Source organism: Egretta garzetta, unplaced genomic scaffold (assembly GCF_000687185.1).
Source record: "Egretta garzetta isolate BGI_Z169 unplaced genomic scaffold, ASM68718v1 scaffold39, whole genome shotgun sequence".
NCBI classification, from domain to species: Eukaryota; Metazoa; Chordata; class Aves; order Pelecaniformes; family Ardeidae; genus Egretta; species Egretta garzetta.
In genome coordinates, this window is record NW_009260945.1 from 2499161 (window position 1) to 2516709 (window position 17549).

At 43.7% G+C, this 17549-nt stretch overlaps 3 protein-coding genes across 4 annotated transcripts; all 3 read left to right on the forward strand.

The window, feature by feature from the left end:
• The first annotated feature begins 372 nt into the window (after positions 1-372).
• LOC104133744 (arylamine N-acetyltransferase, pineal gland isozyme NAT-3) lies at positions 373-4247 on the forward strand. Of its 2 annotated transcripts, none has more exons than XM_009647180.2 (2): positions 373-454; positions 2359-4247. In XM_009647180.2, the coding sequence occupies exon 2, from the start codon at positions 2366-2368 to the stop codon at positions 3236-3238; it is 873 nt and encodes a 290-aa protein (XP_009645475.1). In that variant the 5' UTR covers positions 373-454; positions 2359-2365; the 3' UTR covers positions 3239-4247. The 2 variants fall into 2 exon arrangements, with proteins under 2 accessions (XP_009645475.1, XP_035758478.1); XM_035902585.1 differs by lacking the exon at positions 373-454 and adding an exon at positions 1795-1836.
• Positions 375-10354, forward strand: LOC104133745 (arylamine N-acetyltransferase, liver isozyme). The gene is made up of 2 exons (XM_009647181.2): positions 375-454; positions 9352-10354. The coding sequence occupies exon 2, from the start codon at positions 9356-9358 to the stop codon at positions 10241-10243; it is 888 nt and encodes a 295-aa protein (XP_009645476.1). The 5' UTR covers positions 375-454; positions 9352-9355; the 3' UTR covers positions 10244-10354.
• A 701-nt stretch (positions 10355-11055) lies between these two features.
• Positions 11056-15548, forward strand: LOC104133747 (arylamine N-acetyltransferase, pineal gland isozyme NAT-10). Its single transcript, XM_009647183.2, has 2 exons — positions 11056-12124; positions 14626-15548. The coding sequence occupies exon 2, from the start codon at positions 14631-14633 to the stop codon at positions 15501-15503; it is 873 nt and encodes a 290-aa protein (XP_009645478.1). The 5' UTR covers positions 11056-12124; positions 14626-14630; the 3' UTR covers positions 15504-15548.
• The last annotated feature ends 2001 nt before the right edge of the window (positions 15549-17549 follow it).

The window sequence follows — 17549 nt, forward strand, 5'->3', positions numbered from 1 at the left end:
AATAGTAACCTAATCCCTGGAAAAACATGTATATATTAACCTGAATGCATTCAGCTAGCTACCGAACCAGAAAAATACCCCTTCCGTCAGAGCCTGAGCTAGCCCCTGCTGGAAGCCTGAAAGGAGTGAAAACGTGAAGCAGCCTCTGCTCTAGTAACAGCCAGGTTTTGCAGGCGTGTTGAGTCAGTGCTGTTGGTTTTGCTTGCTCACTTACAGCTCTCATGCTCCACCCTTCTGGTTTGTTTTTTTTTTTTTTTTATTTCAGCTTTTGCAATCTGACAGAGGCGGGTGAAAGCAAGTTGAAGGAAAAGACATTCCCCTGACGAGGAGCTGCAGAAGAGTCCTCAAGCCCTGCCTCTGCTAGGTAAAGGACAGCCAGCCACACCACTTGCATTAGCCTAAAGCCACCCGTCTAAACCCCGGAGATACACTGGTGCTTGAACTGATTTTCCAGGTAAGCCTTTTTTTTAAAACCCTGAATATTGGTAGCTGAGCACTTCCTAACCAGGAAGTTAAATCTGTCTGAAGACAAATCCACAGCAGCAAACGGTGTAATGGCAGAGCGGGGAACGCTCAGCTGCTCGGGGTAACAAATACACTGGTTTATTTACTTATTTATCAGCCTCAAGCAGACCGGGCATTCGTGCCATCTGACTTATTTCAGATACCACAGTCGAAAGGGCCTTATAAACACCTGCAGGAGGTGGACAGACAGAAAAGCCCCACACCAACATTTTCCCTTTGAGTAAAAGTTACTGTACGGGTTTTGCCTGCTGTGGCAAAGTGAAAGAAAGGGAAAAAGGAAAGGGAAAACCAGCTGATTGCATTGATGGTTTAAAGTTCACATGGCAAGAACTAAGTTTCTCCCAAGTTTTCAAAAATGAATGGAGTCGTAGTTCTGGGGCTTTGGGGAAAAAGCTTGGGACCGAGCTAAAAGCTGAACAGAGAGAATCCCCTGAATAATAACCTGATGCTCTTAACCCAACGTGGGATCCTTCAGGCCTGCTTGTCAGATGCTGGAGACATGGTGGTGGCCATGATGCAATAGTTACGGATTTCTGTTACATTTCTACCAAAGGTTAGGAAATGTGGGAAGCCGAATGAGGACACCTTCTGTTTCTGCCAGGATATTACTCCAAATGCAAATTTTTTATTTTCATTGCTTTGTTTATATACTTTGGAAAGTACCTTTCCAAAATTCCCGTGCCATTTTTCATCAGATTGAGAATTTAATCCTGTTGGAACGGTTGGGCTTTTTCTTAAAATCTTTCTTTAAGAATCATGCACAGGAACTTGAGAACATTTTGGGACCTCTCCAGCCAATAACCTGAACATCATCGCTCTGTACTCGAGACGTCTGAAATTTAGTGGTGCCTGGGGAGTAACAAAAGTATTTCGCTACAGCAGAATCCCTTTCTTTTTTCCTTACTGTCAAGGGCCAGGAAGGCTCAAGCTGCTTTCCACCCCTGCGCTTGTGAAATCCAGCTTCACGCTGAGCCCTTCTTCTGCCGTTGGGATGGGGGGGGCAATGCCTGGACCCTTACCCCCAGGCAGCCACCCACTGCTGGGTAGACTATGAGTTAAAAGAGCAAATGCGACCCCAAAAATGATGTCAGAAAATGTCAAGGTCCCTGAAAACTTGTAGTTTTGGCCCAAACCTTCATTTTCTCCTGCTGCTGGTGTAGGGCTGTGATTAGCAGAGCCGGAGAGCTAAGCTGTGCTGCGGGGAGATGGATCACAGCAGATGAGCCAAAACTTCTCCCACAGCCTTTTCTGCCCTAAAAAACCCCTTCTCTTCTGCGCTCCAGGTCATGTCTGCTAGGACAGCAGGAGCAAGTTGCCTAAATAATGAAGGAAATACCACGGCAGGGCAGATTTATTTCAGATTTGGTTGCAGAGGAGCCTCTGGATTGCTCTGCAAGAGTGGGAGAGTATCTTTCCTGCTTCTGCTCTGCTGAGTGAAACCTCAAGTAAAATGGTTCAGATCTGGCGAGTCTCAGTTCCTATAATTTCTAGCGGGAAATGGTGCTGCTACTGGTTTTGTTCCTTCCTGCCGAGATTTGTAGCCTTGCTGGGCAGGAACTCTCTACTGAAATGTGCTTAGCACAGCTGGAGCTTCTTGTCACAGCTGTAAAAGAAACAATTAAAAATAACATTTGTGCTCATCAGCAGTGTCCCATTGGCTTCCCTCGATGCTAATACTCCCGCTCAGCTGCCTTTGATAGGGCCATTAGTCAAATCCCGCTCCTCTTCTGAGCAGGCTGCCCATACTGATGAGCACCCCGTTATAAGGGATGGGGGAAGATCCTTCCGTCACTTCTGACACAATCTATGATTTTTTTTTTACCCTTCTCTCAGAGGCAGCATGGACATCAAGGAGTATTTCACCAGAATTTCTTACCATGGCTCCTACGATAAGCGGGACCTGGCCACTTTGACGGATATATTCCAGCACCACATCCGAGCGGTCCCTTTTGAAAACCTCAGCATCCACTGTGGGGAAGGCATTGAGCTGGACCTGGAAGCAACTTACAAGAAGATAGTGGGGAAGAAACGCGGGGGCTGGTGCATGGAAAACAACCACCTTTTGTCTTGGGTCCTGAAAACCCTTGGCTACGACGTCACCCTTCTGGGAGCAAAAGTTTTTGTCCCGGAGTTTGACGCGTATGCAAAAGAAATCGATCATCTACTGCTAAAAGTGATGCTTGATGACAAACCTTACATTGTGGATGGTGGGTTTGGGATGACCTACCAGCTGTGGCAGCCGATGGAGCTGATTTCAGGAAAAGACCAGCCGCAGGCTCCTGGGGTCTTTCGTTTCCGGGAGGACAACAGGATCTGGTACCTCGAGAAGGAGAAAAGGAAGCAGTGGACTCCCAATCAAAGCTCCTCCGCTCCCCATGAGGTGGAACAAGAAGGTTGCCGTCAGGTTTATCTCTTTACCCTTCAGCCACTAGACATTGAAGACTTCAGAACCTGCAACACCCAGCTGCAGACAGTGCCAAACTCGCTGTTCGTGTCCAAGTCTATCTGCAGCCTGCAGACCACCGACGGCATCCGAGCTTTGGTGGGGTGGAAACTCACAGAGATAAAGTACAGTTATAAGGATAATATGGATCTGGTGGAAGTCAGAATCCTAGCAGACGAAGAAATAGAGAAAACACTGAAAGAGAAATTCAATATAACACTAGACAAGAAACTTGTACCCATCAATAAAAGCAGGTTGTCTCTGTTTTAACTCACTGCAGTGGCATTATGTGCAATCTTTCCCTCTATTTCTGTTCTGACAAGCATCTAAAGGTTAAGCTTACTCTTTCCATCTACACCAGTGTAAGGCAGAACATATTAGCATGGATCTGGAAAAGAAATTGATTTTCACAACTGCTCCTGCATCTCTTTTTGGAACAAATAATTTCTTCCTAGCTCAATCAAATCACTCCCCTTCTGTTTGTGCTTAGCTGGAAGCAGACTCTGCCCATTCCTACTCCTTTCATCTCTTAAAAGCTTTTCCAGATACATCCAGAGTAGCAGGGCAGAGTGATGGAGCTGTATGTCTCTTTCTTTATTACTTTGCACTGCCACCTGGGGGAAATCATACCCACCTCTTAAATGAATATCATATTATTTTTGGAATTTAATAGCCAGAAAAACAAAACCATCCAGTGCTGAGTTTGCTACAGTTAAGCTATAAGCCTGTCCTTTTTGCTCTTGCATTCACAACGGCCTCTCACGTGGCAGTCGGACAGTCCCACACCTCGGCTGCACTGTGTGGATCCTTACGGATGGGCTATTTATGGCCTAAAACCGATAATGAGAAATATTAGCAGGCAGTTCTGTCTTGGTTCAGACTTTACCTGACTCCTGTTCCCTTAGTGACATAACCAAAAAGCAGTATTGCTTTGAACTGAAAGCATCTCCTATGCATTTTGGCTGCTCCCACCCAGCAGTGGACTGCTGGGAACACACGCTCCGCTCATAAGTGCTACTCTTCCCCGAGTGTTCTTGCACCTTAATTATCATGGCTGAACTCGAACACAGGCACAGAATTATTTTTCTGAAACAGATCTGTTCTACCGAGGATGTGTTTGCAGTGATATTAATTATATTGATACAAGGAGAAATGATGAATCTTAATCAGATACCTAAAGGTTAAGATTTTTAGCATGAGGAATTACTCAAATGTAATCACTTTGCCCTTTGCGATGATGCTTGCTGTTCCTTTATGTACAAATCATGGAAGCATTACAACTATGCACTTGTAATTAAGTAAATTATAGAAATGAATTACAATTTAATAAAAAAAATCAAGAATTGTGAAGAACTATTCAGCTGGTTTTTGCCCAAATTACAATGTGTATCCCAAAGTAAAAAAAATTATTAATCACTGCAGTTGTCCTGATTATTTGTATGTGCTAATATTATGCAGCTAAGGCTTTTAAAAATACGATAACTCACTGACCCTTTTTTGTTATGCAATACATGCAGCTATCTATAACTACCAATTTATAGTTAATAAAAGCTATTCTGCGTGTTCACAATGTATTTTGTAGAGATACAGTGAGTTCCCCAAATCTCTTCCCGGAGATGCATTTGGCTGCATGTGTGCAATAGTCCCTTACAGCACATGAGGCTCCCCCATCCTATAGGGAAATGGAAATGTTAACGACTGACCCTGTAGGAGACTGAAGAAGAAAAAGGGGCTTCTTATGGTGTGGACCTCACCTCTCCTATGAGGACAGGCTGAGAGAGTTGGGCTTGTTCAGTCTAGAGAAAAGAAGGCTGCGGGGAGACCTGATTGCGGCCTTTCCAATTTATAGTTAATAAAAGCTATTCTGCGTGTTCACAATGTATTTTGTAGAGATACAGTGAGTTCCCCAAATCTCTTCCCGGAGATGCATTTGGCTGCATGTGTGCAATAGTCCCTTACAGCACATGAGGCTCCCCCATCCTATAGGGAAATGGAAATGTTAACGACTGACCCTGTAGGAGACTGAAGAAGAAAAAGGGGCTTCTTATGGTGTGGACCTGCAGTTTGCAACACAGATGGTCAGAAGAAACTGTCCCAGGATCTGGCTTGCTTGCAAGCTGTCCCCTTCTTTGGTCCCTGTGCCAGTGGAAGACTGAACAAACCTGGTGGGTTTTTCCTTGCAGCAGCCTGGCAGCTGGGGCACAGCATCGGGACGGAGCTAAAAGCCTGGCCAGGTCTCACAGAGGTGTGGGGCAGGAGCAGGTCCATGGCAGAGCCAAGAAGCTCCGTCATTTGTAGGAACTCAGGCACAGGGGACAACTAGAAAGGGCTGTGCCAGTTCCTTTCCCGGTGCCTGGGTGTTTCTCAAGCTTTGGGCTGTTTCGCAGGCTCAGGGGAAGGAGTAGGGCGTTATGTGCATTGCCCCAGAGATTCAGCCTGTGAAGGGCAAACAAGAATAGGAAAAAGCACTTTCCTTTCAGCTGACTCATCTCCTCGAGCGCATGCCCCGGCTGCTGCTCTGGCTGCTGCCCGCTCCGTGGCACAGCTCAGCGCTTCTGGACCTCCTGCTCAGCACACCCACAGAAGCAGATTTTATTGCTGAGCAATGGAATGAAGTTCTCTGTTGGAAGGGGAAAAAAAAAAAAAAGAGAGGCCTTTCATCCCAGATTGCACTAGTTTGCTTTTTCCTTATCACTAACTTTGGAGGCGAATCCTTAAAGGCATAGTAGGCTCAGGGAGTCCAGCGCTCTCTGGGAACAGCACCCTCGCTGCCAAAGCACAGGGATTCTGTTGAACCCAAGGGAATTTAGACAGCTAAATGACTTTGCAAATCTGACCTTGCTGCTTTGGCTGTCTGGTATCAGCCACGAAGCAAAGCTCGGTGCGGTGTGATTAATGCAACAGTTGCCACCCCCTGCCAAGAAATCAGTGACTTCCTTGGCTTGGATTAGTAGCTCTCCATCATAAGTCACTTCCTACAGGGATGCAGGCCACATATGCATCAACAATGTATCAGCTGTATCAGAATTTGAACCATTGGCTTGCTATCAAGGTGCCCCACAGACCGAAGGTCCCGGGTGACGGGGGTTATAAGCACTTACAAAAGTTGCTTGCGATACCCATACTGTATTTCTCCTTTGCATTCCTGGAGGGCTTCCGTTCTCAGTCAGAAACGTGGGAGGTTAAAATCCACTCAATATTGTAAGCAATTTGGGGACTGGATCATTTTCAGGCTCTCTGTGCAGCACCTAATATGATTAATTGCATGACAGGGCTTTCTATGCATATGCCAATACAAATAAACCAACAAAACCATCAGAATATAAATGATTATAAAAGAAGGAACTCTCTCCCCTCTGCTCCTGCTCTGCTGGAGGATAATGCTGTCCCTGCCAGGCAGTAAAGGCAGCCTGGACCTTTAAGAGCAGCAGTTCCCAGTGCAACTCTTCCTGGGAACTTTGGAGCAAACCAGGGCTGAAAGCCTGAGCTCGCTGGCTGAGAGGTAAGCGCCCAAGCGTCTGATCTTTAACTTGATGCAGCAGTGGGTCAGCCGGTTTGGAAAAGCCCACCCCTGTGTGTCTGCATACCTTGTGCATAGCACTGGAGGTATATTAGCAAAGTATAAATTACAGCAGCCCTGCGGCTGACAGCGCGCGTTACATTGCAAGGACATTGTCTAAGGACAAAGACCAAGTGCTCGTGACTTAAACTAACCCCTTTATGCTGAGCCAGAGCATACGAAAAACCCAGCTCCTGACTCTCAGAGTAGCTTAAAATCAAACAAATGGTATAGGCATGTGCAAGAAGATCCAACCTTGGAAACCTTTCATGAATTTTAGCAGAGAGGAACTATTCAGCCTAATTATGAAAGGACACAGGGATCCCCAGGGACGCTTGCAGGCAGGCAGAACTAACGTCTGAGTCTTGCTACCCACCACGCTGCTCCTGCAAATGTGCATGAATGCTGAATGAAGCTCGGCTGCTGTGGGAGCAAAAGCAAACAAGGCTGAGACCTGGACTGAGGCTTAAGACATTTGGCAACCTGGTTTGGGAATGCGAACTTTCTCCTGGGTGAGGGCTTGCTTGCTGCAAAGTGAGAATGGCCGTGCCAAGAAGAAAAGCTGCCTGCGGGGAAAGCGAGGGAGTAAACACTGGTTTATGCGAATGCTCCCTAACGCCAATGAGTTTGTATTGCATCTTTATTATACTTAAACCTCTTTAAGTATTCATTGAGGTCAGAGCCCGTTTTGTCAGCCACGACGAGGCTATCTCTACTATACAGGCTTTAAACTGATGAGAGGCAGAGAAAGGCCATCTGGGGAAACTGAGGAGTGGGCTGCAAATTTCCCCAAATGTGTTCTCCTGAAGCCTCACTGCCAGCACCCCATGGAAGCTCTTGATGGGGAGGTTGCTCCTGGCTGGAAGAGGGGAGCTGGTTATACGCTGCACTCTTGCCGGGGTGATGGGGACACCCAGACCCAGGAGATAGGTGATAGGGAGGGCATCAGATCTTCTGCCGCTGGCCCAGAGAAGGGACTGATTGGTTTTTTTGTCTTGAAAGCAAATTCCAAACATATGAGACCCACCAGGCTAGCAGACTTGCTTGAGCCCCTCCTGGTCACAGGGGTTCACCTTGACACCATCAGAGGGAGAAGAAGTTTCTATCCGGCTACACGAAATGGCTAGAAGTGGGAATAGAAAGAAAAACAAGGCAGAGGACCACAGGATGGGCTTGCTAATGTACACGTGCGCTGTCAGTTGGGGAGGGAATGGCTTTCTACAACCAGCGTTTCCAAGGAGATCCTGCCAGAGATGAGTGCCCTTGTCCTAAAAAAGGGATGGAAAAAAACCCATAAAATGCAGTATCAAAGACATATTACTGTTTTTTCATGTAGCCTCTTTGGGTCCTTTTGAAGTGAAAATGTTTACTTCTTATTCCCTTATTGGGATAGTCCTCTATTTTATTACATTTCTCTGTGTATTTCCATCAGCCAGTCTGAATCCTGGTACCAGAGCAGATCAGGAGCAATACAACTAAGTCAAGTAAGTTGTGCTGCTGGCATCAAAATTGGGGTTAAAGTCTAGAGATTAGGTCATCTGAGGTGCTCACCTGCTGTGGCGGGGGTATTTCCACCTATGTATTTGAGATGATATTTTCAAAAGCTCTCCGCACTCACTTGAGGGCCGGCCTGGGCATCAGGTCAAACCGATGGTGACTCCTAAGGGAGCAGTTGGACCAAAGCTGCGAAAAGTCACTGGAAGGTAACCTCTCCCATCTCATCTACATCAAATGATTTTTGGAAAATCCTCCCAGGCAATGTGCAACTGATTTCAAGGAGCAAGAAATCCTCAGACCTTTTGGAAATTAATACAGTACTTAGCAGATTGTGAATTGTTCTGGAAAACAAATATCCTTGCATGGAAAAAAGCCAAATTAAATCTAAATTAAAGGCAAAAGAAATCCTTGCAGATACCAGATGAGTCAGTGGATTAGAAGTGTTATAGGGAACCTTTTGCACCTTGGCCACGCAGCCAGTACCAATGACAGTCTCTTTCTGCTAATGAAGGGAAAGGAAAGGGGATCAGAGACATGAAGACACAAAGTATATCGAATAATTTGAGCTGAAACTAAGGTCTTTGGTTTGTAAAAGATGGCAAAATAAACCAAAAGCTGATGAATACACCTTGAATGTATTCTTAGTAATTATCAATTCCTCTGACCCTTAGGTTAGAAAAATGAAGAGTGAGTTCCTTTCAACAGCCAGGGTCAAAGCTCTGTCTGAACTCCACAGGAAAACTAAAGGGATGAAGAAAACAACAATCTACTTCACATGGAAGCCCGTCTAAAATGGTGACACGCTGAGATGTTAATCCCAGTTAGCTGAAGCCATGAATGTAAAACCTTCCAGTTAAATTACCTGTGGGATAAATAAAGAATTGCTTACCTGTTACGGTAAAGGAAACAGTAAGAAACTGCTGTGACTTTTATGCCAGTATGGTCTAACAGCTTTTCTGCAAACCTGTTGCTTGTCAGTTTTACAAATTTTTTGTCATGTGGGACCCTCATCCGGGGCCAGCGATTCTGTTGTGCCATGTGCCGTGTCTTCCCATAGGAAAGACATTCACCTGGGTTGAAGGCAACATCTGAGAGAGAGAAAGCATTATTGTCACCTGCTCCTATCCTCATTGCTTTTCTAAAAATTACAGATGACACACGCAGGTCTAGCCTGCATTTATCTCCTGTCAAGGACACAGGTTTCTTTCAAATCCTCAATAAAATGGCCGAGGCTACCTTTGCAGGCTGGTTAACCTGCGCCGCAGAAATAGGAATGAACCTCTTGATAGCCGCACAACAATAACTGGCTATTTTTCTGCTCACACAGGCAAATGGACCTTCAAGAATATTTCACAAGAATTTCTTACAACGATTCCCATCAGGATGCAGACTTGCAAACCTTAACAGTCATCTTCCAGCATCACATCCAGGCGATTCCTTTCGAAAACCTCAGCATGCACTGCGGAGAGACCATTGAACTGGATTTACAATCTACTTACAATAAGATTGTGAGAAAGAAACGTGGTGGATGGTGCCTGGAAAGCAACCACCTTTTATTTTGGGCCTTGCAAGAATTAGGGTATGATGTCTGTATCCTTGGAGGAAATAGTTATGATCCAGCAGAGAAGGCATATAAAGATGAGTTAAATCATATCCTACTGAAGGTGGTGATCAAGGGAAATTCCTACATAGTAGATGCTGGTTTTGGTGGTGCCTACCAGGCGTGGCAGCCATTGATGTTGATTTCTGGGAAGGATCAACCCCAGATCCCCGGCATCTTCCGCTTCATGGAAGACAACGGCACCTGGTACTTTGAGAAAGTCAAAAGGAAGCATTATATTCCTGAGCAAAATGTCCCTTTCACTGATACTTCAGAACCGGGGAATATCAGAAAAATCTATAGGTTCACTCTCGAGCCACGACATGTAAATGACTTTCAGGAGCTAAACACATACCTACAGGTGTGTCCAGAGAATATACTTCAGAAGAAGTCAATCTGCAGTCTCCAGACCACTGAAGGGCTTTATGCCTTAGTTGGATGGACCTTCACTGAGATGAAGTATAACTACATGGAGGACCTGGACCTGGTGCAGATCACAACTCTTACAGATGAAGAGGTTGAGAAGACACTGAAAGACAAATTCAAGATAGTGCTGGAGAACAAACTTACACCAGTAAACGTTCGTGGCTTGCCACCTAATTTAGTGGATACGATGTAATTCTAACACTGTGCTAGGTGGATCTTTAAATATCCAAAACAAAAAGTTCTAAAATCAATATTAATAACATTAATCTGATTCTAAAGTTGAGCTAGTCAGATGAACACAAAGCTTGGTAAATTCAAGTACATTGCTAATTAACTGCATATACTGATAGCATATTTTTTCTTAAGCTTCTCCTTCTTTGAAATAGAGACTTCTTACTACCTCTAATTTGCCTGTATAGAAATTACTTTTTGACTCCATAACATTTTGTTCCACCTCTCTGGATCTCATTTTATTTCAGACATATTTTGTGGCAAAGGAGACCAAAACGATACAGAAGGAGAAGCTGTGTTACCATTTTACACAAAAGACCTCTAACCTTTTTTTGGTATGATTTCCAATCTGCTCAGCAGTTTTACAAATTATTCACTTCCTTTAACAGTCTGAAACAGAAAGTTGAGCTGCATTTGGCTTTCAGAGACTTCATGAAAAAAGGAAGGTTAAGACTTTCTCAAAACAAGCCACTGTTAGGTGCTGATTAGTTTATGATGAAATAAGTTGAAAGACTTGAGTCATATACCCTTACCAGGAATTGACTTAAAGCGAGCTATTTATGCAAGGGCACTTAAAAAACCCCAAAAGCTCTCTAATTGTGAGGGTCCATTTTTTCAGAGTCTGATTTTTATGCATCTCTGAAATGGAAACAAAATCAATAGAAGCTGAGGCAACTCAACAGTTCTTAAAAATCAGACGTTTGGTATCAAAGATGGAAACAAAGTTAGATCAACCTTTGCAGACTACAATATAAACTTTTGGGGCCTAACCTTCCTGTGATGTCAGGTGGGCATGACAGCATTATACATAAAACTCTGTATTTCTTACAAACAGTATTCTGCACAAAAGCTACCTTAAATAAGTAATACTGCAGATGCAAAAGAAAACACTGGGAAGTTAGGACGTGCACCAGCGTGGTTTCACAGCATGTTAAATGCAACACAAAAGCCTTTTACCTTTGCGATACCTGTGGCAGGTACCGTACAGGATGGGTCATGGAAGAGGGCGACAGAAGAGCATCAGTCAGCCAAGGAAAAGACTTTGATGCTTGTATTAGTTCCAGGCTCATGGGGCACCTGAAGTGCCTAAACCTCAGGTGCTTTCCCAGATGCAGACTAATGTGCTCATTGCCTTTCCAAAAGGGACCTCCGACTTTCCACCTCCGTCAAATGAAGAAGAGACATGCTTGACCGGGAGAGCATTAAATAAACACTTTGAAGGTGCAGAAGGCCAAGTTCTAGAGAGGAACTGCATTACTTTGTATTTTTCATGGTATTCATTAGGTGTGGCAGCTCCAAAATAACTACCTGCTGCGGTGGCAGCTTTGAACAGACCGAAGAAGTTCCTTTGTGAGCAAAGAAGGGTCATTTTGTGCATCCGCGGAGCCTGGGAAAACGCATCCTGCGATACCTTGGCAATTCAGTACACCTACAAGGAAGCAGGTGACTATCCTTCACTGCAAGGTGCTGGCTTACAAAGTAACAATAATTTAATTTAAAAAAAATTATGGAGCCATTTCTGACCATCTACTGCAATTATTTTACCTGGAAAACAAGTTCAGTCTGGTCTTAACCAGGGAAAAACATAAACATCTATTAATAGAGAAGAAACAAAGTTTAATTTGCTCATGGATCAGTGAAGTCCAAAAATGTGCGTTCATTTAGGGTGGACTCTGCCCCTTCTCCACGTTTAAGATTCAGGAGTGAGGGCCAGCAGAGCTTAAAGAGGAAGACAGCCCTTGCGATTTGTATCCACTCCTGGCTTTACTGACTGCTGTCCCAGTAACAAACAACCCAGAAGCTGAATACATCAATCAATCAATAAATAAGGCTATTTTAAGAGGTAAGTTTATTCTCTTAAAAAAACCCTCCAAAACACCCAAACAACAAACTTGGTTTATTTATGATTGGTAAAGGTCATGGGCAATAACGTGAGCAGTATTCCCTTTAGCAAAAATGTTATAAACATGTGTGGATATAGAGCTAAAATATTGCCTGCTAAACATGGGCTTTTAAAAAGGGCAAAAAAATGATACTGCAATTTCAGTTCTTCTGTCTTTCTGCTCCTCAGGAGGAGATTCTCTTGACTATGAGATGCTTTTGTTTAGATACTATGGTGGACACAAATTTAGAACTACAACCTCTTATTGGAAGTGACTCTTTTAGATTTTTAACTTTATTTTATAATACTGCAAAGGCAAAGGAAGCAAAAAAGCAACCTAATAGTCAATAGATTCTGCTTTATGGGAATAAAATTACGGTCTTTTAAAAACAACTTAAAAAAAAAGAAATTACAAACTGTGGATTGCGTACCCCAGAAGTCCATGTGCTGGTGTATTAGGATAAAAGTAGACAGATAACGTATTTTAACAGTACAGATAACGTATTGCAACAGTCAAATTGCTGACAGCATGTATAGTCCTGTTAAGGAATATTTTGGCACAAACACCTTCATTTGCACATTTTGAAATCGTTCTTTAAAGTTCTTCTGCTGCTGCTTTTCTCCGCATAAATCATAGCCACATTTGTGGGACTACCTTTTCCGTATCTAGCTTTTCATCTGATCTGCTCACAGTTCAAAAGAACTGTAGCTTTCATCTCCCACAGTCAAGATTTAATGCTGATCAATCATATTATGGAGCTGCAGAGAGAAATTACAAACATTATAAACTCGAGAACCAGTTTTATGCTGGTGTGATCTATTTAGCACTCACAATTTGAGTGGGTAGGATTGGATAGACTCGGATTCTGCAAATCAAAAGAAAAAAGTGCCAGAAGTCTTATGTTCTACTTAACAAATATTACATCGAGAATATCCCCCCAAAATACCCTTAAATATCACTGGAAGCTTAAATATCATGGGAAGCTAAATTCCTTTCTGTAGGAGATAACACGTGGTTTTTGATGGGGCTCTCCATTCACTTTGGACAGCTGCTTCTATACCACGCATATGCACATCACTAATCTTGTCACCGAAAATCATCTTGAGAAATTCTAGTTTGCAGTAAACATTCAATGGTTCACCGCTGAATTTATCTGAACACAACAGTCTTCCTGAGTCACTAATATTAAGTGTCTAAACCTCAGCTTACTGTATGCACAAAAGATTTCCAAGTAGCTTTGTGGGTTGTCAAGAAGCTAAGTATTTGCAATAACACTAGACTGCTGAAATGCTTGGTGATTTCTTTGCAAAGGTTCAGGCCTTCAGAACGTTTTGTGCCCAGCTCCATAACCAAGCAGATGATCTACACGGTGTTTTTCAAACGGTATTTATCAGGTACTTACAGAGCATCCAGCTCGTAACGGTGGCCAGCAGACTGTGATGGGCCATTGCCAAAGCTAGATGGCTGTGCGTGACTTTCCATGGTATTAGAAGGCAGAAAATCAGTTGAGTCGTTCCTCATCCAGAAATCTTGCTCATGAGGAGTCCTACCAAGGCAGGCCAGGAGGTTGGCACTGCTGGAGGCAGGACAGACCAGGGATGCACTGCACCAGGCTTCAGTAATTCTCAGTTATGCTTCCTTGGGAAGGAATAAAATGAGTTTTGAGAAAGGCCAGGACTGGAGACCTGTACAGCAGCCCTTGTCCATTTTCAGGGCACCCTGCGAGATGTGGGGCACAGCAGGGAATAGAGATGTGCTCTTTGTCTTTTAGGTCACTCACCTCCATTCAGATTCATTATTCCAACACCAAAACGAGTTTGTGCAACACTCAGAGCAGACAAAAGACTCAGGGCTCTGCGACTCTTGCAAAGGTCAGAGGCTTTTTTCAGTTATAATTATCTGAATAAAACTTGACACTATAAAATGTGCAGGGAGTATCGTTTTCACTTTTTCTAAGTGGTGAAAGAGCAACGTGTACTGAACGAGCAATTCATTTACTGTCACGTAGATCAGCGGCAGACACATGAAAAGAACATGTGAATCCTGGCTCAAATTATCCTCCCTCCGACTGGCAGACGACACCGCTTCCCCCACTGACATGCCTTTCACCGAACAGTGGATTTAGTCTGGTTTTCATGAAACCTCCTGAACACTCCCTAGCGTGATCTTACACGTCTTCTTAACCCTATGGTTACAAGGCAAATACGGCATCCCCGTTTTGCAGCCATCTCATACCAAGCTGAAATTGCATCAGCTGTTTGCCATAGGGATGACTCTAAGACAAAAAGCAAACCTGCTCTGGGAACCATTTGATATGAATACTTGTTACCTTTAAAAACTGCTCTGATGCAGTTCAGGAGATTAAAGCATCTTTGCTGGCAGCGGTCTGGGCAGTTTTTCACAGCATCATAAATCACTGATGTAAAGAAACAAAACCAAAATGTAATTCCTTCCTTTACAGGTGACATGAACCTTGAAGAGTATTTTGCAAGAACTGGCTATAAAGGTTCCCTTGAAAAACAAGATTTGGAAACCTTAACTGATATATTCCAGCATCACATCCGTGCTGTTCCCTTTGAAAACCTCAGCATCCATTGCGGGGAGAAGATTACTTTGGAGTTGGAGCATGTTTATAACAAAATCGTGCGGAGGAAGCGGGGTGGCTGGTGCATGGAAAACAACCAGCTCTTGGGCTGGGTCCTGAAACGCCTGGGGTACGACACCAGCTTTCTGGGAGCCTACGTGTTCAATCCCCATCAAACCGCGTACGCCACCATCATGACCCATCTCCTTGTAAAGGTAGTCATTGACGGCAAAGCCTATATTGTTGACGGAGGCTTTGGTGTATCCTATCAGATGTGGCAACCGATGGAGCTGGTGTCGGGGAAAGACCAGCCCCAAGCTCCCGGTGTCTTTCGCTTCACGGAAAAAAATGCCGTCTGGTACCTTGAGAAAGTGAGACGGAAACAATATATCCCAAATCAAAATTTCTCTAATTCTGATCTTCTGGAGAAAAAAGAGTGTCGGAAAGTTTATATGTTCAGCCTTGAGCCACGGACAGTGGAAGACTTCCGTTTCCAGTGCACGTACCTTCAGACATCTCCAGATTCCCTCTTTACAAAGAAGTCCATCTGCACCCTCCAGACCACCGATGGCTTTCGAGCACTGATTGGGTGGACGTTCACTGAGACCACATACAACTACAAGGAAAACATGGATCTGGTGGAATTCGTATCTCTTGAAGATGAAGAGGTGGAAAAAACACTCAAAGAGAAATTCAACATAACCCTAGATAGAAAACTTGTCCCAATTAACGTCAAAGGATTTTACACAATCTAGATGACCAGAAAAATCTGCAGTAATGCTATGTATGGTCAGTACCTTCCACTGCCTGTGCAACCGCTATTGTAAGATTATGGGATTCTTTTGCAGGCAATTGAAAGAAAAGCACACTAATACCAAATTAAAGTGAATTTTACTCTGGGAAACATCAGGAATTTAAGACTCTTCTGTCAGTTAGATAGAATTATTTGCTGTGAGATGACTGCAGTTTAACTCTTGGCACAACTGTAGGATCTGATTTGAATCTGGTTATAAAGTTGGGTAATAAATATGTCTGTGAAATTTTGGAGTGCCTATAGCCCATAAATAGGGATATATATATATGGATTTTTTTTGGTGATACGCTGCCAACACATTTTCTATGGTTCTATGGAGAAAAGTAATCTGTGAACATTTAAACAATGAAGTACATATTTAAAACTTCATTTTTCACAAGATCTAACCACTCACAGCTCATCTCATTTCTCTACCTTTTGTGCTGGTTTTGGCTGGGGTAGAGTTAATTTTCTCCACAGTAGCCGGTATGGGGCTATGGGTTGGATTTGTGCTGGAAACATCATGGATAACACAGGGATGGTTTCCTTACTGCTGAGCAGGGCTGACACAGAGCCAAGGCCTTTTCTGCCTCTCGCCCCACCCCATCAGCGAGGGGCTGGGGTGCACAAGGAGCTGGGATCTGACCCCAACTGACCCCAGGGGTATCCCACACCGTAGGCCGTCATGCTCAGCACATACAGCTGGGGGAGAAGAGGGAAGGGGGGGATGTTGGGAGTGATGGTGTTTGTCTTCCCAAGTCGCCATTACATGTGATGGAGCCCTGCTGTCCTGGGGATGGCTGAGCATCTGCCTGCCCATGGGAAGCAGGGAATGAATTCCTTGTTCTGTTTTGCTTGCACATGCAACTTTTGCTTTCCCTATTAAACTGCCTTTATCTCAACCCGCAAGCTTTCTCACTTTTACCCTTCTGATTCTTTCCCCCATCCCACCGGTGGGGAGTGAGTGAGCGGCTGCGTGGTGCTTAGTTGCCTGCTGGGGTTAAACCATGACACCTTTAATAAAACCATGTAATCCTTGAAAGGAGCACTAGGAGGCACAATTCTTTCACCGTCATCCTTAGACAAAACATAGTACAAAATGAAAATTATCATCACATTCATCCCTTTTGTCGTTGTTGCAGTAAACTGCCCAAAGTAATTTTTGGTACGTATATATTTTCTGGTGACGCAAGTTGTATATATTGCAGCATTACTGTGGCTGATGGGCTCTAAGGAGATACCTACAAGTTTTGCTTCTGGTAAATAATCATCCTATGAAAGGTGAATGGTGCTTCAGCATCTCAACTGGTTTAGCTTTACTTCTATCCCAAAAGGGGTGGAAATTTGGTATTTTTAGCATTGCAAATTATTTGCATAACAAAGGTAGAACAACAAAGCTAACCCCACTATACTGTTATTTTTGCCCTCTGTGTCTAGCAAATATGGGAGCCCCTATGGCTATCCTGAACGAGTACCACTTGGCACAGGAGCTTTAGTGTCACCAGTGTGTTCACTCATCTGTATCAAAGTGAAAAAGATCAAAGAGCCAACCAAATCTAAAGGAATCCCATTCTTTAGAATTATATCACAACCACATTTCCAAATTTTAAAAACTTTTTTTTCTTTTTTTTCCCCACAAAGTCCAAACAAGGAAACCACTGAGAAAGGGCAAGCATTCTCAATTGCATCCAAAAAATAGCATTAACACTGAAAAACACCCTTTCTTCCCAATCTATGATAATCCTAAGTACTGATCAAATGTTGATTCTTCCCACTGATAGTGTATCTGTTTTCTCAAAGACATCATCTGATCATAAATCTCATAAATGCTGTAAGCATATATAGCTGAAAATAAATAAAGAATAAAACCATGAAGAGCTGCTGTAAATACAGCCTCCCCCCCAACTGCATGACTCCTGCACACACCATTTGCTAAGTAAATGAGGGTCTGTTCAGTCACGCTAACAATCTGCTGCCCAACCCTTCCCCACCACAAACTTCTTGAACC

Excerpts from the sequence above, each read along its gene's own strand:
- LOC104133744 (XM_009647180.2), top strand. The coding sequence starts at position 2,366 with ATGGACATCAAGGAGTATTTCACCAGAATTTCTTACCATGGCTCCTAC.
- LOC104133745 (XM_009647181.2), top strand. The coding sequence starts at position 9,356 with ATGGACCTTCAAGAATATTTCACAAGAATTTCTTACAACGATTCCCAT.
- LOC104133747 (XM_009647183.2), top strand. The coding sequence starts at position 14,631 with ATGAACCTTGAAGAGTATTTTGCAAGAACTGGCTATAAAGGTTCCCTT.